The sequence below is a fragment of the Calliphora vicina genome, chromosome 4, assembly GCF_958450345.1.
Source record: "Calliphora vicina chromosome 4, idCalVici1.1, whole genome shotgun sequence".
NCBI lineage: Eukaryota > Metazoa > Arthropoda > Insecta > Diptera > Calliphoridae > Calliphora > Calliphora vicina.
In genome coordinates, this window is record NC_088783.1 from 21,577,359 (window position 1) to 21,601,963 (window position 24,605).

Genomic DNA, 24,605 nt, shown 5'->3' on the forward strand with positions numbered 1-24,605 from the left:
TTTTTCTCAAAATCTCCCTTGCAACACATTTAGGTGTAAATATATGTTTTTTATGTATCAAAGTGTAGGCTATTTTATTCCAACATGAGATTATTCGTTCATGATGACTGTTAAACAACATACATTTCAGATGAACTTTTAGTTCATGTTTTCACATAAAGTGAAATGTTTCCTTTCATCTAATTTCTATTCCTGTTTCTCCTCTTTTTTTTAAACAATTATTTGTTCATAAAACATGTTTATTTATACACGTACTAATTCTGTGTACGTTGCTCTTTTTTGAAACGTCTGCCTATGTTTGTGCAAACTATTGTACAGAGAAAATGTCTGCCAAAAATGTTTAATACTCATACTTAAATTTAAGTAGTTAAACAAAAAAAAAAAAACTGAGAGAAAACTGGGGTTTAATACACTTTTGTAAAAAAGTTTGAAATGAAATAATAAAATAATTTATTATAAAACATCACCATAAAATAGTCTTTTATTTTAACTACTTAAGACTCCATCATAACTTAAAATATTTCGTTTTTAATCCAACATTTTTCCCAGTGTAACCATATAATCCATCTCAGTTTCATTTACTGCAACATGCAACCAAAATGGCAAAAACTTCAAAAAAAAACGCATCTCATGTTATCGTGTATAAAACATTATTTGTATGTACAGCAGTAACCTTTTGTACTAGTAAATGAACACGTTTAAACATGCATGCATAAACATGCACAAGTTGAAAAATATTGACACGATCCTTGTAGTTATGTATTTGTATATAGCTACAATACATATGTATGTATGTGAGTGGTATTATACATGCAAATAAACAACTACAACCCGAAAGCATTTATGTTCATAAACAAAGTTGTAACTACTTTTAAATGCTATAAATATATTTGAATGATATTAAAAAAAAAAACGTTAAGGATATTTACCAAAAATTAGCATAAACCTTCATTATTTAAAAGACTTAATCTTTAATATAAGGATGTAGTATTTAATAAAAGGACTTTATTATAACTACGTAGTCTTTAGTAAAAATGACAATGTCATTTATAAACGTTGATCTTAGTATAAAGACGTGATCTTTAGTATAAAGGCATCTGTATAAAAACGTTGTCTTTAGTACACGCAGAGAAAAAATATAATTGGGCATGGTTACTGTAACCATTTAAATAGTGTTAGAAGATTTTTAACAATATTATAGTCACAGTAACTATTTACATGATTGTGGTAACCATAATATGGATAATTTATGGTTAATTTATGTTTCACATGATTGTATCAACCAGTAAACAAATATATGTTTGTGGCAACCATATTTATGATGAATAATTTTATCATAATATGTTGTTCTCAGATTATGATAAGCCTTAAGCCGAGAGCAACATAATATGATAAGTCCTTCATCATATGAATGGTTGTCACAAACATATATTTGTTTAATGTAACCATATATATGGTTGATACAATCATGTGAATCGTAAATTAACCATATTATGGTTAACACAATCATGTAAATGGTTACTGTGACTATAATATAGTTAAAAAACTTGTAACAATATTGAAATGGTTACAGTAACCATGCCCAACTATATTTTTTCTCTTTAGTATAAAGACGTTGTCTTTAGTATAAAGACGTTGTCCTTAGTATAAAGACGTTGTCTTTAGTATAAAGACGTTGTCTTTAGTATAAAGACGTTGTCTTTAGTATAAAGACGTTGTCTTTAGTATAAAGACGTTGTCTTTAGTATAAAGACGTTGTCTTTAGTATAAAGACGTTGTCTTTAGTATAAAGACGTTGTCTTTAGTATAAAGACGTTGTCTTTAGTATAAAGACGTTGTCTTTAGTATAAAGACGTTGTCTTTAGTATAAAGACGTTGTCTTTAGTATAAAGACGTTGTCTTTAGTATAAAGACGTTGTCTTTAGTATAAAGACGTTGTCTTTAGTATAAAGACGTTGTCTTTAGTATAAAGACGTTGTCTTTAGTATAAAGACGTTGTCTTTAGTATAAAGACGTTGTCTTTAGTATAAAGACGTTGTCTTTAGTATAAAGACGTTGTCTTTAGTATAAAGACGTTGTCTTTAGTATAAAGACGTTGTCTTTAGTATAAAGACGTTGTCTTTAGTATAACGACGTTGTCTTTAGTATAACGACGTTGTCTTTAGTATAAAGACGTTGTCTTCAGTATAAAGACATTGTCTTTAGTATAAAGACGTTGTCTTTAGTATAAAGACGTTGTCTTTAGTATAAAGACGTTGTCTTTAGTATAACGACGTTGTCTTTAGTATAACGACGTTGTCTTTAGTATAAAGACGTTGTCTTCAGTATAAAGACGTTGTCTTTAGTATAAAGACGTTGTCTTTAGTATAAAGACGTTGTCTTTAGTATAAAGACGTTGTCTTTAGTATAAAGACGTTGTCTTTAGTATAAAGACGTTGTCTTTAGTATAAAGACGTTGTCTTTAGTATAAAGACGTTGTCTTTAGTATAAAGACGCTGCACTATAGGTAATTTTACCCATTTTTGTGGCCAAAACTATACGGAAACACTGAACAAGATGAAAATCGGTATACGGGAGTTTTAAAGGTTTCTGATTTTTCAAATTCAAAATGGCGGATCCAATATGGCGGCTTAAATTTTAAAATGTCTTCTGATTTACATGAAAATTTTGTATACAGGGGTATTCAAGATTGCTGATTTCGAATCCGAGGTAAATTTTTTCAAATTCAAAATGGCGGATCCATTTTTATTTCCAAAACATAAAAAAAAAAATCCTTCATTTAAGCCTATTCCTCATTCACAATATTGCCGCATTCAACTTTAGCAACAACAAAATTGTAAACAGCAGCATTTTCTTTTGTTCATCCAACCAAACTTCCGCAAGTTCGTTATTTTGCAAGCGGAGGCTGCCTACGAAAAATGATATTTCTCAAAAAGAACGCAACTGATTCCTACAACCCATCAACGCCCAGATTATGCTACCAGACGTGCAACCGTAATACCTGTGAAAAAGTTCTTTTCGCACGAAATTTATATAATGCCAGAAAGAACAAATTTATATTGTACAAATGTTTCTAAATAAAAACTAAAAATTTTAAAAAATCACGTAATTTTAAGTCTTATATGTCCATTTTTCAATTGCATTTTAGTATGACTATGTTTAGAACAAAAAACTGAGTTGAAACATGGAGTCCAAAACGCTTCAATAATATAACTATTTCTGATTGCATCTAGAAAAATGTAAAAATCTGCGAATTGGAAGATAATTTTTTAAAGAGTTTTTAAATAAACTAGAATAGTATAACTTTCCCTTGATAGTTGTCATGTTTGAATAGTTACCTTCTTTTTTTAAAATCTATTAGCTTAGTTAAAGCCACTAAATTTTGGAGCGGTCGCGGGGTATTTTTAACATACAATGAGGTACATGAACGCGACATTAATTAAAATTTATCGTTAATCGAACTATTTCTATTAATTTGTTATTTCTCATGATAACGACTAAGATAAGCTGTAAATAGATTATATTATGAACATTTGGAAAAAATTAAATTTTGAATTAACAATTTAATAGATCTTTCTGTAGAAATGTCAATATTCTCAAATTAAAACTAAACCCACCAAATGTTCCCCAGTGTCGCGCAACGGTAGTTGATTGGAGCCGTAGCCCTTGACAAAAACATTTTGATTAACAGTGGATTACTAATAATCAAATCTGATACTACAGAAATCGAACGGTAATTTAAACATTCTTTGCACCTTAATTTTAACATTATAATTTTTTATGAAAAATAAACAAAAGTGTCACGTTTACTAGTACAGTTGTTTTTTCAATAAGTCATTTAGATTTAATTAAATTTATTACTTATTAAACATTTTGTAACATCTCTATTTGTTTAATTTTAAACAAAAGTACTTATTTTACTTAAAAATAAATTTTTGCATGTCTAATCATATTTTGGTACTTTTCTTTAGTATGCATTTACACAAAAGTGTACCAAATGTATTTATTACATTATAACTGAATACTATTAAATACAACGTTGACAATTTTCAGCTATTCTCTTTTACACTTACTTTTCACTAACTTATCATCATGTATATTTCGGTGTTATCATGTATATGTCGCATACATGGTTTTTGAGATAGCTATATGTGTAGCAATTCATATGTACTCTTCTTAAAGCTTTTACTCAATTTTTTTTTTTTAAAAAAAGAAGTTAAGTCAAAATTAAGATAATTTAAAACGCAATAAGTGGTGTGATCTATCGTAATGATCGATGGAACAGGTCTTTTACATTTTTAACACCAAATAAGACACACAAACTTTTGATATCGCTAAAATCAGAGAAAAAAAAAAATAAAAAAATCAACGTAGAAAAATTAAATTAAAGAAATTTGTATCCAAGATTCTATATTATACAAATTTATGTGCGAAAGTTTTGATCATTTATTTCGGAAGTGTGTCCAAATAATTTCCATAAGGAATAGGACCGAACATTTCATCCCGAATTTTTTTTTTGTTCATCTTATATATTTAAACATAAGGTAATTGTATGATTATTTTAATAAATTAAGGAATCCAATCTAATTACTATTGGGTTTTCCATGTGTAGCTCCACAACAATCTCTCGGGTGAGTTTTCTTTCTGACATTTTGGTGTGTGGACCACATGGTCAATCAGCATCAAATTTCATCACTCGAAAGATATAATTTCGATTACACCCTGGAATTACATCAAAACTGTCCAGATTCAACTGATATATGCACATCAAACAACAACTAGTCAACCTTCGAACCAACCACAAATCCATATTCTTGACGATAAATCCAACTTTTATTTCCCGGCTATACTTCAACTACCAGAATTGACAACTATATTACCAATATAAAAAAAAAATAACTTATACTACAACTAAAGATATCTAACTAAAACACATAGTTCCAATTAAACTAAATAAGATTACATTTATATACTAAATTACAACAATTATCTAACACAAATGTGACAACTAAATAATTTCCTATATAAATTTTAAAATAAAATGTATAAAATATTATGTAAAACATATATTGAAAATTAATGAAAACCTAAAGAAAATGATTTACATATATTTTATATAACACTAGTAATACACCTAAAACTTATCAAATCTAACTTTTTATATCCTATTTTATTAACAATAATCCCGATCTACATTTACTTATTATTTCCATCCAGTAAAATGTCTAACTTCCGATTTATAAACTAATCCCAGTATTTAATAATACCTACCTTACAAATATCCCAGTTTTAAGACTATTCGTATACATCTAATTTTTATTTAAGAGTAAATTCAATTTTGCTAAAGTATGTTAACATAAACTTATATACATATAACACTAGCATATAAATATATTTAACATTTCTGAAAAATTAATAACTTTACACACATCGTCAATTCCTCGAGAAAGCAGAAGGCCTTCAGCATCCCTGGAATCAACTCATGTATGTAAGTCAAACCTTTGAACATTTTTTTAAATATATATTTATATGTCACTGCCTTTAAATAAATTATCATTAATGTACTCGTAGAATACGTAATTATAAACATATTTCTATTTTGTTTTGATCGAGCTATAACAAAGAACTCTTTATCACATGCTTTATTTTAAATAAGAGAATTAAACAATCGCTCAGTTAAGAGTGACATACTACAAAAGCAAAGCTTAAAAATTTCGTTGTTATTAGTTTGTTTTAAGACAAATTCTTACTTACTTACAACATGTAAGGTTATTATACTATTACTCACTCTCTTAATTATGATCTTTCTATACATTTTTTTTATAATATATGAAATAATGAAGATGAAATAAGTTGTGATTTTTTTTATGTAAAACTTCAGTGTCGTAAGTAAGGAAAGGGTGTGGTAGGGTTTTTTTTTAAATTGATAGCCCATAAAAAAAAAAAAAAAACCATGGATGGGAGGGATAGTTGGCTACAGCTAACAACATCTAGCTGTATTAGAAACTAGACAATGTAAATAAAAGTTTATGATAATATTCTTGTTGGCCTGATAAGGGCATTAAAAGCGCACGTAATTTTTTTGATATTGAACACTAGGTCTCTAAATAGTAACAAGATCCCCGCCCATAACTCCCGAACTGGTTAGCTTGCAAGTACGTGCGTGTCGTTCACTATTTTGACCATAAACAATAAATATTTATCCATCCTGACAAAAGTCTAGTCAATACAATTTATTGAAATGTTTTTGTAAAAAAAAAACATCTAAAACCAATAAAGGATTTGTCATGTTCTACATTTACAGTTGAAATTCAATTGAAATGCAATCATACAATTTTTGTATTTGTTAACCGCATTCAAAATTTACTTTTTGTTTTCATACACTACACAATATTAGAAAATGATTTAGGTTTGCTGTGATGTTTGTAAAAGATATAAATAAATTAGAAAAAGTTATTTAATGATAAGCAATTACTGATAAACATATATTACACTTCATGTTAAATACATTGCTTAGAAGTAGTTTAGTAATGGCTCGACCATGTTCGGCCCATGGGGCTATTAGTGCCGACTACTGATATAATTTAGACATCTGCATAAGTACTTAAGTAATGTATTTCTCATTTGGTTTATAATATTATAAACCTATGTCTATAAGCAGGAATGTTTCTTAGTGTTTCAATAAAACTCAAAAATAAATCTCTGCTGTAGCATTTCATATTGTCGCATTTATTTGATCTCTCATAAATATTTGATTTTTTATACAAATTTATTTCAATTGAGTTTTCATTATGCTTGTTTTTTGCCAAATCAAAAATCTAATAAAATATGTATTGGAAATGTACTCATTGTATTTGTATTATTTCAATTCATTGTTTCTTTAATGTTTTCGGTATTTCAATATTTGCAATAATATTGTTTATAACAATCAACTGGCATATTGTTTAATAAACAAATTCGGTCAGGAATGAAACCCCCTCAATCCCCCACAAAGATAAACAAGCACTGTTTCAAGTACATATGAATCTACTGTTTTCGGTGGGTGTTTTAAATCCTATTTAATATTGAATTTTATATATGGGGGATTTCATGTCAAGTGAACCAATTTTTGAAATCGATGTCTTCCGATCGGGATGAAATTTGCACCAAGGTTAGCTCTATTGGATAGTAACTCAGACACAATTTTTCAACAACATCGGTCGAGAACTCTCTGAGTTATAGGGGGTAAAATTTTGACAATTTGGTCAAACAGGGGTTTTTTCTTATCCATGTAACTTATTACCTATTGTTCTTAGCAAAATGTGTTCCAAATAGTATAGATAGCTATTTCTTCGATCTTTCGAAAAAAAATATTTAAAAAAAAAAATAAAAAATTTTTAATATTTTTTTTCCGAAATCAAAAACTTTTTTGACTTTTTTTTAAAATACGCTATTTTTTTTTATTTTTTTTTTTTCTTAAAATAAAGTTTAGATATTTTCCTTGAACACCTACTTGGTCGCTTAGTGGGATGCGAGTGGGATATCTATCAAAATAAATATTTTGTAACTCAAAACATAAAATTTTTGACTTTTTTTGCAAAATCAAAAACTTTGTTGATTTTTTTTTTCAAAATGGACCCTTTTTTAATCTTTTTTTTTAGGTCAAACAAAAGCTTAGATATTATCCTTGAAGACCCTTTTGGTCGCTTAGTGGGATGCGAGTGGGATATCTATCAAAATAAATATTTTTTAACTCAAGACTTACAATTTTTGACTTTTTTTTTTGCAAATACGATTTTTTTTCCAAATGGGCCCTTTTTTTTAAATTTTTTTTGTAGTCAAAAGAAAGCTTAGGTCCATTCCTTTAAGATATTTTTAGTCCCTTAGTGGGATGCGAGTAGGATATCTATCAAAATAAATATTTTGTAACGCAAGACATACAATTTTTTAATTTTTTTTTGCAAAATCAAAATTTTTTTCCAATATGGGCCCTTTTTTAATTTTTTTTTTTTGCTCAAAAGAAAGCCTAGGTCCATTCCTTTAAGATATTTTTAGTCCCTTAGTGGGATGCGAGTGGGATATCTATCAAAATAAATATTTTGTAACGCAAGACATACAATTTTTTAATTTTTTTTTGCAAAATCGAAATTTTTTTCCAATATGGGACTTTTTTTTAAAAATTTTTTTTGCTCAAAAGAAAGCTTAGGTCTTTTCCTTTAAGACCTATTTTGTCACTTAGGAAGATGTGAGTAGGATATCTATTAAAATAAAAATGTTGTAACTCAAGACATTCAATTATTGACTTTTTTTTTTGCAAATTCGAATTTTTTTTCAAAATGGGCCCTTTTTTAAAAATTTTTTTTTAGTCAAAAGAAAGCTTAGGTCCATTCCTTTAAGATATTTTAGGTCCCTTAGTGGGATACGAGTGGGATATCTATCAAAATAAATATTTTGTAACTCAAGATATACAATTTTTGATTTTTTGGCAAAATCAAAAACTTTTTTGACTTTTTTTTAAAATGGGCCCTTTTTGTAATTTTTTTTTTTGCTATAAAGAAAGCTTAGGCCTATTCCTTTAAGATGGTTTTGATCGCTTAGTGGGATGCGAGTGGGATATATATCAAAATAAATGTTTTGTAACTCAAGACATACAATTTTTGTGTTAAAACATTTATTTTGATAGATATCCCACTCGCATCCCACTAAGGGACTAAAAATATCTTAAAGGAATGGACCTAAGCTTTCTTTTGAGCAAAAAAAAAAATTAAAAAAGGGCCCATATTGGAAAAAAATTTTGATTTTGCAAAAAAAAATTAAAAAATTGTATGTCTTGCGTTACAAAATATTTATTTTGATAGATATCCTACTCGCATCCCACTAAGGGACTAAAAATATCTTAAAGGAATGGACCTAAGCTTTCTTTTGACTACAAAAAAAATTTTAAAAAAAGGGCCCATTTGGAAAAAAAATCGTATTTGCAAAAAAAAAAGTCAAAAATTGTAAGTCTTGAGTTAAAAAATATTTATTTTGATAGATATCTCACTCGCATCCCACTAAGCGACCAAAAGGGTCTTCAAGGATAATATCTAAGCTTTTGTTTGACCTAAAAAAAAAAGATTAAAAAAGGGTCCATTTTGAAAAAAAAAAGTCAGCAAAGTTTTTGATTTTGCAAAAAAAGTCAAAAATTTTATGTTTTGAGTTACAAAATATTTATTTTGATAGATATCCCACTCGCATCCCACTAAGCGACCAAGTAGGTGTTCAAGGAAAATATCTAAACTTTATTTTAAGAAAAAAAAAAAAATAAAAAAAAATAGCGTATTTTAAAAAAAAGTCAAAAAAGTTTTTGATTTCGGAAAAAAAATATTAAAAATTTTTTATTTTTTTTTTTAAATATTTTTTTTCGAAAGATCGAAGAAATAGCTATCTATACTATTTGGAACACATTTTGCTAAGAACAATAGGTAATAAGTTACATGGATAAGAAAAAACCCCTGTTTGACCAAATTGTCAAAATTTTACCCCCTATAACTCAGAGAGTTCTCGACCGATGTTGTTGAAAAATTGTGTCTGAGTTACTATCCAATAGAGCTAAGCTTGGTGCAAATTTCATCCCGATCGGAAGACATCGATTTCAAAAGTTGGTTCACTTGACATGAAATCCCCCATATACTTTTGTATACAACTGCTACTTGTTTTAATTTGTAAATTAGTGTTCTTTTGTTGGTTTAAAAAAAAACTACTTGTTATTGTTATATTTTCACTGATTACGATATGTAATGTTTTAATGAAAAACATATTTTTATATACATATGTATGTAAATATTCTCAGTTTCAGAATGTGTTGATATTTTTTTTAATTCATATATTGTAGTCATTTTAATTAACTGTGTTAATGCAATTATGGCAAATTAAAAATAAATCAAAAACAATTAAATAATTCAGATTTAATTTAAATTGTTATTGATTGCATGAATTATAATAGAATATAAAATCGATGTTTAAAAAAAATAAAAAAAATTTTACATTTTTTTCAAAAACTTTTTTGATTTTTGTTTCAAAATGGTCACTTTTTTATTTATGTTGAATTTTGTGTGTATACCAACATTTTTAAGAGATTTATACCCTACACCCCACTATGGTGGTGTAGGGTATAAATATAATTTTGCAGCTTCCGGGTCAATATTTTTAGGTTGGTGATGCTTGAGGGAATGTTTTAGAAAAGTTTTGGAACTAAAAGCTGAACATTTTTGCAATAAGTTCTTCGTATGGCAACCAATATGCAGTTGCGGCAAAAGAAGCCAAACATTTGTTACAAAAGGCTCTATAAATACCGAAATTTACACCAAGGAATGTTTACAAAAGAGGATGCTTCCATTCATAAGACTTTTTAATGTGTCCACTTATTTTTGTCCTGATTTGTCATCCTCTCACTAAGCAAGGTAAGCAAGGTCTAGAGTGGTACAAGAACAATAATGTGGTATTTTTACCAAGAGAGGCAATTCCTCAAAACTGCCTGGAGCTAAGGCTAGTGGAAAGATATTGGGCTCTTGTTAAATGAGAATTGAAAAGCACAAAAATTTGTCCAAAAGTGTGGTAGATTTTAAACGGATATGGACTATCTGTTTGAACAAAGTAACAGAAAGCTCAATAAAAACCTTAACGGAAAGGCTTCTGGAAAAGGAAAGTTGTAAGTTGTAATAATAATTTCAATCAAATAAAAAAAATCAAAACTGTAGGGTTAGTGGTTTCTTTTCAATTATTTATGTATGTTAAGATTTATTCGATCTCAGTCCTTACTATAGAAGGACTGAATTCAATTTTATTAAATTAAAATGAATATAATTCTTAAATATTCCCCCATCTATCTACTCTCCATAATTTTCTAATTTTTTTTATATTTTTGCTTATTTTAACAAAATCCATCATTTATTTCTCTTCATACATTTTGCACACGAAAATCGCCTGTCAAAATAAATTACATTAAAACTCATGCAATAAAGATAAAAAATAACATTTTAAAAAACATGTTCGAAAACTCAAAATAATCAAAAACGTAATAGCACAATGTTATGATATTTTGAAATACAATCCTTTTTATTGTTACTTTTTCTTCAGGTTTTCATAAATTTTTTGACATTTGCTGAAACCAACCAGCAGACATGGCTCGTGTATAAAATGATGTTTATTGAACCCTAAAAAACATGAAAAACTAAACAAATAAAATAACTTTCATTGCTATTATTGTTGTATTCACAAACACCCAATTCTTTCGTTCACATTCTTAATGCAGCTGTGTTCAATTAAAATTATTTTCATGACATGTTCAGGCATGTTTTAGTGGGTTTTTTGTTTTGCTTGCTGTAAGTACAACTTGTGTTCAAGTACAAGTTTCGGAAAATCCCACAAAAAAAGAAATAATACAAAAGAACTTCTGCAGTTTGCAAAGTCATGTTTAATACCCACTTCAGACTTTTTCAATACTCTGAACATGACTGTTGAATAAATCCAAAATCCTCTTACTCACTCCCTCACTCCCTCCCTACATATTTTCTACTTTCTTTCCTTGTTGTTATTTGATCCAATTGCGTTTTGTCCTGCAAATCATATTTTAACATTTAAATCAATAATCGTATAAAAACATTTAAGTTGTTTCATTGTTTCTGAACATTCTAAACGAGCATTGAAATAGTTTTGTACAGAGAGGGAGTATGTCCAAGTCAAGTATTTTGTCAGTGGGTTTTGGTTTTAAATTCAATTGGATTTCATTTTCTATGTTTAAGTATATAACAATATACACTAGAAGAATGTAGTAGTCAAAAAGACAAAGTTGCTTCTTTATTTTTATTGAGGAAATTCCTAAAACAATTAAACTGCTGCAGTATTTCTTTAATTTGAAGAGTAATGTGCACAGTCATCAACACTAATAAATATACGTGCTGGTTCACACACGCCAAATTTACTTAAGCTAATGCTGAGCTTATAGAAAAATGAAGAAGAAAAAGAGGAAAATCTGTCCAATAACCTCTCCTCCATTGACGCTTATGAACCAGCACTAATACACATATATTAAATGCAATGACGGCTCAAAGTAGGTTACCTTTGACATGTAAACTTTATAAACACGTGGAATTTATTGGTTTCCGATTTGAAAGATTGGAATCTAATTGAGATATTGACTTGAAGTTTTTTTTTGTAAGACCAAAAATTAACTTTTTAAACAAAAAAAATTAGTTCGGAATAAATGTGGATCAAATTGTTCCAATATTTGCCGAGCATATTGGCATCTGCGATTGATGGTAAAGGTATACGCACAAAATATTAGAAGATTACGTTACCAATTCGCTAAAAATAGATGTATTATTCCATAGTACTTTATTTTGAAAACAAATATTTGACACTCTAAAATACTGTCTTATTTTCTTTTTTCCTTTTGTCTTACTACTTTAAAATAAATAAAGAAGATAAATTGTAAGAAAAAATCTGCAAAAACTAAAAAAATATGTTGAATATTTTCAGTTTTGAAAACAATTTATAGACAAAACTGTATGTAATATGTAATAAAATCTTTATTTATTATTAAAACTCAATGAAGTTTTCAAAGTTTTTTAAATTTGTCATTCTAAATAACAAATTATAAAAAAAACTTATCAAAAAATCAAAGGGAATCTCGAAAATCCTAAAAATTGGAGCACAAATCCCAAAAATGGTATTTTTTACAATTTTACCCATAGGGTCCACATTTCCTTCGCTGCTGAAAAAATACTTGTGAAAAATGATTTCGTTATCGTAATTTTAATAAAATGTACTAAATTTCCTACTCGATATCGAATGCCATAATCTCAAATAAGAAAATTACGATCAGTTTTACTCAATATCGAATTTGGTAATTCGACCCCAGCTTTGGGATTTTACAACATGTGGCTCAAATTTGAAATTTTGTTAAAAAAAATAGGTCAAATTTTGAAGGGAGCACAGAGGGATTTTGGTGTCAAAAAGTAAATTTTTCAAAAACTCAATTTCAAAAATCAAATGATGCAGTTTTGTAGAGAAATGTTTAAAGATGTTGTAGAGAAATGTTTACACTTACAGTTTTAAAAAAAATTGTATTTTATTTTTAAAAAATTTATGTAAAGTCCATGCAAGGGTGCTAAGCAAAAATGTACTTATATTTACACGCAATTTAGTAGTTTATATATGTATAAGTTTCCTTATAATACCATTTACCTTTAACAGATTTGAAAAATGTAACATTATGGGGATATCATAAACCCTTAAGAAGATATGCCCAAATCTATAAGTCTCTAAAAATTATTTTATTTTTGATTTTCCATTAAAAAAAATGTAGCCCCACAAGCTGTTGTTTCGATTAAAAAAAATAATTTTCGGAACAGGATGAATAATAAACGAAATATCAAAATAATTCTTTTCTATTTATGGGTTTTGTGGGCGGTGGGCGTGACCGATTTTATTGAAACTGTGTGTACCAAATTTTTGCTTGGATATAAACAATTTTATATGAAAAAAACAATTCGGATTTTATGGCCAGTGGGCGTTGGGCATGGACGATTTTGATAAAATTAAATTTTTTTCTTAATTTAGTCCATATAATTCTCGGTGCCAAATTTCAATGCTCTACGACCACTCCTTATATTTTTTGCACAAAAATGTATTGCATTTGGATTGCATGGGCGGTATGCAGTGGGCATGGCCAATTTTAATAAAACTTAGCATACGTTCTTCTTTTGTTTCAGAAAATATATGTGCCAAATTTCTAGACTTTTACTTGGATAGGAAAAATTTTATGCGAAAATATCTATTTGGATTGTATGGTCGATTTTGATAAAATTTTATTTTTTTTTTATTTTGGACCATATAATTCTCGGTGCCAAATTTCAGCTCTTACGACCACTCCTTATAATTTTTGCAAAAAAATGTATGAAGCCATCCTTCTGTGCGTTGCTATTGCGACTCAAACAAGTGTAATTTTTTGGTTTCCCATCCGATTTACAATCCAAATAGATTTTTTCGCATATCCAAGTAAAAATCTAGAAATTTGGTACATATATTTTTTGAAACAAATGAAGAACGCATGCCGAGTTTCAATAAAATCGGTCACGCCTACCGCCCACGAAACCCATACATATATAAGAATTTTTTTGATATTTCGTTTATTATACGACAAAAAAATTTAAGTTTTAATCCTGTTCCGAAAACTTCCGAAAATTATGTTTTTTTTAATCGAAACAAAACACTGCCACCTTTCATTTAATTAAAAAAACAGCTTGGGGAAAAGTAGGGCTACATTTTTTCTTTCTCCATGGAAAATCAAAAATAAAATAATTTTTAGAGACTTATAGATTTGGGCATATCTTCTTAACGGTTTATGGAAAATAAAATAAAATTTTTCTTAAAACTATAAGTGTACATTTCATCTTTAAACATTTCTCTACAAAACTGCAGCATTTGAGTTTTGAAATTGAGTGTTTGAAAAATTGACTTTTTGACACCAAAATCCCTCTGTGCAACGCCCCAGGATTTGTAGTGTCCATTTTAATAACTCCATGTCTACGTCAAATTTTATCCCGATCGGACCAGCCCTTTAGATATGCCAGATTTATTTCCAAAACATTTTGATTCTGCTTCACTGTTCTATGGAAAGTTATTGAGCTGTTGTGAAAAAAGAATTAAAGAACACAGGAAAGTTATCCCAGGTTCTCCAAAAAGGTAACGGAAGCGACTATAAAATTTTTAATGGTAGGATTTCCAATGCCAATATTTTAATGTTTAATGAATTTGTATAATTGGAGTATTCACACGGTCTGCTATTAGTCATATTGTCATAATTTTTATAATAGTTGTTGTTGTGGTTTAACAAAAAAAGTATGATTTTATGACAAAACAATAAACATAGTTCAAATAGTCTTATTAGTTTAGATTTTTTTTTGTTTGAAACACAACAAAAATTTGTTTAAACTATCATAATATATTAGGACATTATGACAATGTGACCAAATAGTAGACCGTGTAAATACCCCAAATATTTGAATAAATTTACGTATTTTTTAGAATTTTTGTATTGAATGGTTTAAGATTTTCTGGCACATTCTTTAGTTGTCCAAAAATGTTTTCTTATTTATAATTTACTCCAAACTTTACTTTTTTACAATAACTCAATCCGACTAGTCGTGAAAAATAATCAAATTTTTACATAAATGGAGCTTAATTGTTTTAAATTTGTTCTTGAAGATTTTTAAATTGGTTCTACCACAGCAGTTTGGGTTGATAAGTCACTAACAGAAGCATTAGCCAAATCCTAATAATTCTCTTCTTCGTCGCATTCGAATCCAAAGGTATACCCTCGAACAAAATATCTTCAATTTAATGTTCATTGAGTACACACGGCATCCTTACAAAATAACATAATATTATGTAGAGAAACACTTTATATAAAACCTATTTCAGTCACGGTGGTTAGTAATCTAACCACCTTATTACTTACGTTATTTATCAAAGAATATGGTATAAAATATTACTTGGTTAGCAAAAGCCAAACAAACACTAAATAACAAAGTAACACTGAATTTGATGAAAAATAAACACTCTGACCTTTTTTATTGAATACGGGAAAACCTATTAGAAAAACTTGGGTTTACAATATTTTCAAATTAATTTTTAAAGTTTTTTGACAAACCGGTTTTTTAAGATGGTTAACCGGTTTTAATAAAATACTATTTTCCAAAGCTCATTCAAACATATTTATGAAAAACGTTTATACCATTTTTAAAAATATTGATTTATTTTATAGAAAAATGTAGCACTTGACAACATTTCGTAAAAGATATACAATAATTGCATAATGAATTCAAAAATGCTAAATATCTATTAAATAAAAATTTAATAGATATTTTTTCATAAACACACTCTTCGGTTAAACTGGAAACCGGTTTTTTAAATTTATCGTTTTTTGGACACTCTAAGTAGTAGTATAGCTGACACACAATTTTTGTGGCAATCTTTTCTTAGCGGTAATAGTAACTAACTTAGCATACTACTTAATTTCTTCACCAATTACACGGTGCTACGATGGAAAAAAAAACTGGGAAAACGTCCTAGCGTAGGTTACAGGGCTTGCTGAGTACATTAGAAATTGTGTCAAAAAATGTCCAAAACACCCTCAAATTCACAAGTTATTGTGAAAAAACCATTTTCAGTTATGTCCGTGAACTTATCGATTTGTAACTCAGTCAGTCTCTGTCCGACTTTAAATTTTTTAACGGGGTTAAAAAGAAAACTGATTACGCTTTAAAATTACGTACATTTTTTGATACATTTGTTAGTTATAAGCAGGGAAACCGGAAATATGCTCTAAAAAAAAGCGTTTTAGGTGCTTTAAATATGCAGTAGAAACTTTAAAATATGCTCTTAAAATTTAAAAAAAAAACAAACTTTTACATAATTTTTAACCAAAAAAAATTTACTTAAATTTTCAAATAAAAATCGTTGTCTATCTGAATCTGATCTGAAAACATTTTTATACATAGAAAATGTTCTTTCAACATCAACTGATGTTATAGGAGCAAATATAAAAGACAATATTTCTTTAACACTTAGAACGGTTATGTTTGAATTAGAACTAAAATTTGATATTTAGATGGAGCTATTATTAAAATAGTGCTTATTTTATATTAAAACAAGTAAGAGAGCTATATTCGGCTGTGCCGAATCTTATATACCCTTCACCTAATTATACTTCAAAATAAAAAATTTAAATATTTTTAGGTGAACAAAAATTTTTTTTGGAGTTTTTAATTAAAATTTTTTTTTTTTTAGGTGAAAATTTTTTTCAGTTTTTTCATTTTTTGGATAAAAAATTTTATTTTATAGTTATTTTAAATTTAAAAAAAAAATTTCTGTTTTTTAAATTTTTTTTTGGTGAAAAGCCATCTATTTTTCAATTTTGAATTTTAAACAAAGGAAGTAAAAACCTGTAACACAACAGCGAAAAATAAGTAAGACAAAACTTGTTTTTGATAAACTCAAAATATGCTATTAAACAGTAAAATATGCTCTAAAAACGCAAAATATGACATAAATATGCTCTTAAAACAAATATATGCAAAAATATGTATTTAAGGGTAAAATATGCAAAATTCTTAAATAGTTCTGAAACGTGTAAATATCTTATCCATGTGCTCATTAGACTCACCAGAAAAAACATGCAATTGCATATTTTGGTTTCCCTGGTTATAAGTATTGTTTTTGTTAAGAATATCTAAAACAAAAACAAAAATTTATCAACTGTTTTGATTTTAATCGTTTTTCATTGCTTATTTTGATACAGAAGCTTATACAAATTTATACCAATGTATTAAGAAAATTTAGTTCTTAACAAACCATCGTTTTAATAATTCAAATCGGATGAAAATTGTAAAAGTTATTCAACTTTTCATTAACACCTTTTTTAGTATTTTCTCCCCCAGCCCATATGAATAAAAAGAAAAACAAAAAACTGTATAAAAAAAAATGTTTGTACAATTTTTAATTTACAATGTAAATTTTGTGGAACTTTTTTGAAAAAGTTTAATAACTTATGCAAGTATAAACCGATTTGAACTACTAATATCTCGTTTTTGTCTACATAAAATTGACTATAAATTACTGTGGAAAAAAAATAGGGTTTCATAGACAAAAAATAAAATAACTATTGTTGAATTTGAAAAATTAGGAAAAAAAATAAAAAAGAAAGCCAAACTATTTATAAAAACTTAAACAATTTCTAGGAATATAGATCTTATACATACATGTTATGAAAGCTTAATTCTAACTATAATTGTTTAAAATTTTGAAATCGGTCTAAAAATGTGTGAGTTAGAGGTACTAAAGTACTACGACCTACCCTAAAACAGTTTTTTCAAAATAACTAAAAATTTGAAAACGGTTTTAGTATGTCCTCACCTAGGCCTACGACCTCCACTAGCTGGCTTTTTAAGTTCTGACAAAAAGTGTCATTTTGTAGCAGTGTTATTTTCAATAATTTTCATTTAAAAATGTTCAAGAAAAATAATTCTTTTTCAATTAATAATTTTTTTTGAGTGCACTGCCGAAATGTCACAAAATAATCTATGCTGGCCATCTTTAAATTGCTTTTGTTATATACTAAATATAGTTGATGTTGCTGTTTCTCGGTTTATTGTTGCAAGTTTTTTGTATGTTTTTTTTTTATATAATGTTGTACTTGTTGTGGTTAGAATATATAGTCCACTTACCAAAGTCAAAAGCACGTTCCAATATAATTGAATGACGTTTTTGTGGTTGTTGCTTATTCTGTTGAGAGTTTGATGATGAGGAGGAAGAAGACGATGATGATTGCTGATGTTGATTGTGATTGTGATGATGGTGTTGTTGTTGCTGCTGCTGGTGCTGGTGATGCTGATGAAGTTGACCATTGGCTAAACAATTCGCCAGACCATTATTTAAAATGCCACTAGCTGCATTATCCTCACCATCTGGCCCAAGACGTGTAGTGACCGTCGTTGTTGTAGCACCCGTTGTTGTTAAATTACTGCAACAATTGTTGGTGGTATTGGAGCAAGGGGCGTTAGGAATTTGTGTGGCATTGTTGCAGGGATAGTCAGGATGGTAGGATTTCTGTACATAATGTATTGAAGGCTGTTGCTGGTGTGCGGATGGTTGCTGTTGAAACAATTGCTGTTGTTGCAGATGATGTTGCGGCTGTTGGCTGCACGGTGGTATTGTTTGAGTTAAATTCTTTTGCTGTTGATGTTGTTGCTGCTGATGTAGACAACAATATTTAATATGTTTACACAATAAACTGCTGCTACTGCCACTCAATTTGCTGTTGCTTAAACTGGCACTACATGTACGTTCGCCAATGAGGCCGCCTCCGGCTGCAACGCCCGCCACAACACCCAAACTGTTTAAGCCTGAACTTGATGATGAACTAAATGCATTACGTGGCCTATTGAATCTAAAGGAATTTGAGCGTCCCACATTGTGAGCACCACCTGCCGTACCAGACGATAAACCCCCATCCCGGTCTCCTTCTAGACCCTGCCGATTGTGTGGATTTGTTGTGCAACGTAAACTGCCACCGTAACGTCGTTGTTGAAATTTATTTGCTCTCGGTATTACCTGCAATGTTAAAAATTTATTTACAACAAAAAATTAAATATAAACTATACACAGAACAAGTAGAATTTCATATAAATGAAAAAATACAAAAAGAATCTGTACGTGCACGAAGTAATGAGATAGAAAATGATAAAATACAGTGGAAACCTTTAGAAATATTCTTAAAAAGATGTTGTTTTCTTTTAATTTAATTTATTTAGAATGCAGTTCCTACTGTCCGCTTTCATAATATAGATTGTTTTGCAAAAAAATTCCAGTGTCAATATTTATGTTTATTGCAACTTATTTTCAATTTCCAATTTCAAAGAAAAATACGAATATAATTTGTTTTGTGCTACGACTACGTTATTGAATGCTTTAAATTGAAGGTTTTAATTAAATTTTGTAAAAAGTTTAAAATTTTTTAAACTTGAGAAATTTAAAGTTTAGCTACAGATTAGTAAATGCAAAAATCAACTATGGCTACCAACGGTAACAATTATTTAGATTATATCGGTAACGGTTTTTCACCTTGAAATATTTTTTTTATGTTTTTAAGGAAATATATGAACATTTTCATATTACTACGAACTCATGTCAATACAAATCAACTCAAAAACACCTCAGCACTGACTATGTGAGATTTCATTTAGGTATCTGCAATCAAGGGATGGAGTTTTTTATACTATTTCATTTCATATTAAAAAGTACCGTAGTACTCCCACGACACATTTGATACTTTTAAACAATTTTCAGTAATTTATATTCAATAACACTGTGCAACAAGAAAAACCAGCCTCAACAATTCCAAAGGGAAACGAAAGTAGACCATTAAATAAACAGAACTGCCAAAAGTTTTTGAAAAGTAAGCTTGAATTTCATTTTTATGGTCTCTTGAAGATGGGCCTTTTTACCATTTTTTGCACTATTGAAAGTTGAAAATAAAAAATAAAAATATTTAATGGAATGTAATTGTGCGTACTTATTGTTGCATTGAATACAATGTGGAAAAATATATTTTTTTCTTTTATTTCAACAAATGGTGGGCAGTATTGACCACGCCTAGTCAAATAGAAAGAAATTTTCAATTTTGGATTAAAATGCACTACATGATATTCATTGTCTTTTTCAGAAAAAATTAAAACTATTCTAGATCAAATGAATCTGAAATTGTTTTGAATGGACCAGCGGATAGTGAAATATATCATGGAAAATTTTTAGAAATCCCGTTTTTAACGGTTTAATAAACATTTAGTTAAGTCAATTAAAGAAGTTATAGAGGGCTTACTGGAAAAAAATAGATCTGAAAGCTACCAGAGATTCGTACAGACAATGATGGCTAAAGAAAATAGCAACTCTGAGTTTGTTATTGCAATAAAACTTTTTAAACACATTTTTTTTAATGAAACAAAAAACAAAAACAAAAAATCTTAAAAAAATAAATTATAGTATTTAATAGAATTTCAGATTCATTTGATCTAGAATAGTTTTAAATTTTTCTGAAAAAGACAATGAATGTCATGTAGTGCATTTTAATCCATAATTGAAAATTTCTTTCTATTTGACTAAACGTGGTCAATACTGCCCACCATTTGTTAAAATAAAGGAAAAAATATATTTTTCCACATTGGATTCAATGCAACAAGTACCCACAATTGCATTCCATTAAATATTTATACGTTTTGTTTTTCAATTTTCACTCATAGTGCAAACAATGGTAAAAAATGACCCAACTTCAAGAGCCCATACAAATTAAATTCGAGCTAACTTTTCAAAACCCTTTGGCAGTTTTATCAAGTTAATTGTGAACTTTCATTTCCCATTGGCGGCGATGACCTGAAATTTGTTGCATAGTGTAATAAGCATGCCCATTCAAGTCATATTAATCGTCTTTTCTTTCATTTTATCATAAACAAAGGTCGATATTAAAACGTACAAATCCACTTATTGAACTCAATTGAGTGTTGCAATAACTCAATAATTTAACAACTGAGTTACTAAATACTTTCCATAGACCATTTTGAAGACCAGTTTTCTACCGAAAATTTTGTGTATAACAGAAATTAGTATAGGAAATGTTGGGTATAGCAAAATGTTCTATGGAAAATGTTGCCTATAAGAAATGTTTCGTATAACAGTATTTTTAAGGAAAATTTTATGTATAACAGTTTTTTCTATAGAAAATTTTGTGTATAACAGAATTGTTATATACCAAATATTGCGTATAACAGAATTGTTTTTTATTTTGGAGAATGTTGCACATATTAAGTATAACATTGGTCGGTTGAGTTGTGCAGTGTAATATTTACTCAAATTAATAATATAATCAACTTATTTTTAATTTGTGTAAAGGCGGTATTACTTAACATCATAACCTGTAACCATAGACTTTAATAAATTAAATTTCGAAAATTATTATAGAATATCGGTAATGCTATTTTAAAAAAAAGTATTTTCCATTATATCCGTGACGGTATTTATTTCAACGGTAACGGTAGTCGAGCTGATAGTATAGTTTATTTTAAGCCACAGTTTAAATCAATTTTCATTTGCTTACAACTTTGCCTTAACTCTTAAAAATTTTGACATTAAACAATGCAGCTGTAAAAGTTTTAAACTTTTTTTTCAACTTCTGCAAACGTCCCTTAACAAAACACAATATAAACTTCATTATACTACTGAACTGCCAAACAACCTGTGTATATAAATCATGTCCTTATTTCGAGACAATGATTTAAAGCCACATAAATTTTATATTGGAGAGAGAAAGCGAGAGAGAGAGACGGCACGTTAACATGAGCGTGTGTTGCAACAATATTGCAGACATCTGTCATTTTGGTTTTAACAATGTGAAATTTTGTTACATGGCTCAACAATTAAATGGAAAAATAATAAAAAAAATATGAAAACTGAAAATTCCCTGTTAAACTGAATAAAAATTCACAGATGAATTTTCAATTACAATAAATGTGCTGTCACAAAGACAGATGGATGTGGTGATGGCATGAGTAAGAAATAATAATAATACTTATATTCAATTTTCTTTTTTTTTTTTTGAATTTAATACAGTTAATAAGGTTTCGAGTTGTTTAATCAACTGCCAACTATATTTAAGTGAAAATTGCAATATTACGTTTATTATAAGTTACTGAAGTGTGATGATGAAGTTCTTGTGTTTTTGTTAAAGTTTTTTTTTTTTTGATAAAGACGTTTTATTAAAGCTGCATATATGCTTTATATTGTAAATATTCGGTGAATTGTGGTCATTTACGTTTGTATTTATAAAACAAGAAATTTTAGTCGGATATGACCGATTGTTCTTGGAAATATATATAAAATTTTTGTGACAATGTTTCTTTTGTGTTTTGTTGTTGCATTGTAGTAGTTATAGATAGTTTCTTAGTTTTCTAGGAAATATAAACTTCTTTATTTTGATCGTTATTAAAAAAGTTTTACTTAATACATATAAAAAGTTTTAACAACATAAACTAAATTAAATCATAAAATAACTAAAATATTTTAAACAAAATATGAAATCGAGTCAAAATATCCCTTTATATAACCATTACCCCTAAAATACACAGTCAGCTTGACTACCATTAACGTTGATTTTGTTCATGTTCAAATGTCGCGTTCTGGTACCTAAATCATCGTTTGTTATCAGTAATCCGAGATTGTTCTCAAAAAAAGACTGAAATTCAAATCAAATTTTAAACCAAGTTACTGCGTAATATTACTGCTAATAATCACACTAAACTTATTATTTTTATTTTCAGAGTGATCGTTCGGGATTGGGAATTAAATTTTTTTAATTTTCTGATATATTGTTTTTGTCTTCCATATAAAACTATTATTTGGCTCCGGGATTTGGACAATTATGCTCCACAGTGGGGCAGAATCAATTTTTTTTGGAAATAAATCTGACATTTCCAAACGTCTGGTCTGATCGAGTGCTATGTTTTTTGAAAAACGGAGTTTTTAAGCGGCTTATTTTTGAATCTAATTGAGATATTGACTTGAAAATTTTTTTGAACGATCAAAAATTAACTTGAAAAATTAGTTCGAAATAAATGTGGATCAAATTGTTCCTAATATTTGCAATCCTGTTAAAATTTTGATACATATTTTAGTTTTAGAAACTCAATAAATATGTAATCTACATAAAAATAAAATGGTCCATGTATCTAATGGTATCACGTGAGAATGGCTGGAGCGATTTGGCTGATTTTTTTTATTCGATTCGAAATTTTCAGGAGATGGTTTGTAAGGAAAAAAATTAAAAAATTCCGCTTAAAACCCGGAATTCTTTTTTTTTGGGTCCAGTCAACTATAATATAAAAGCTCCCTAAAGTATGCAGTACAAATTTAGATATTTTATTTGCAAATAAGAACAGGCAGGTGTATGTGGTTTGAAGAAACTTGAAGAACTAACATTAGTAAATGCTACCTGGCGAAGCCGGGGCGTTCAACTAGTATGTAATAAATTATTTATTTATTAACAAACTCAATGAAATTTTCAAAGTTTTTTAAATTTGTCATTGTAAGTAACAAAATGTAAAAGAAAACAAGAAAGTATGGTCGGTCAAGCCCGATAATACCCTACACTAAGTAAAAGATCAAAAACTTTGTTCTTTTAAATTTTCAATAATTTATATTTTTGAGTGATTTTCGGAAGTGGGGTTATATGGGAGCTATGAATAATTATGGACCGATCACCATGAAATTATGTCGTGTGATTTGTGTCTATATAAAACTTAACTATGTTGAATTTTGTGTCTATATCAACATTTTTACATGAATGAATTTTGTATATATAAAACTTATTTGGAGCGAAATTTGTGTAGATACATATATAAATTAAACATTTATGACAGATAAAGTCCAATTTCGAGAGGACATTTTTATGGGGGCTAGGTGAAATAATGAACCGATTTCAGCCAGTTTCAATAGGCATGGACCTTGGGCCGAAAAAATTATATGTACCATATTTTATCGAAATATCTTCAAAATTGCGACCTGTACTCTGCGCACAAGGTTTACATGGACAGCCAGCCAGACGGTCGGACGGACGGACATCGTTTAATCGACTCAGAAAGTGATTCTATGTCGATCGGTATACTATAAGGTGAGTGTTAAACCAATGGGCGTTACACACATCTGCACAAACGCATTATACCCTCCCCACTATGGTGATGTAGGGTATAAAAACAGCAAAATCTCCTATTTTTTGAATTTTTAAACTGAAAATCGTTTATTTTTGGATCCACGACTGATATATTGTTGGCAATTTAGTTGTCTAACTAAACAAAAAAATGTGAGTCCATTTGGTCCAAAAGTACGCCCTATATTTTTAAAAAAGCGGAACAAGGTCTGGCAAAATTTTAAAATTTAAATTTTGAAATGCCTATAACTTGGAAATTATAAGACATAAAGCACCCGCAAGCATGATTTTTCAAGAGCTAGCAGGGAAATCATTTTATTCTTATTACATT

The 24,605-nt window shown here is 28.5% G+C and overlaps 1 protein-coding gene across 1 annotated transcript in view; it reads right to left on the reverse strand.

Moving 5' to 3' along the window:
• The window catches only part of LOC135959037 (putative mediator of RNA polymerase II transcription subunit 26), a 147,260-nt gene that overhangs the window by 43,695 nt on the left and 78,960 nt on the right, over window positions 1–24,605 (reverse strand). Inside the window, exon 3 of the mRNA XM_065510030.1 lies at window positions 18,249–19,134. Coding sequence (XP_065366102.1) covers window positions 18,249–19,134 — 886 coding nt within the window. The remainder of the gene's footprint in view (window positions 1–18,248; window positions 19,135–24,605) is intronic.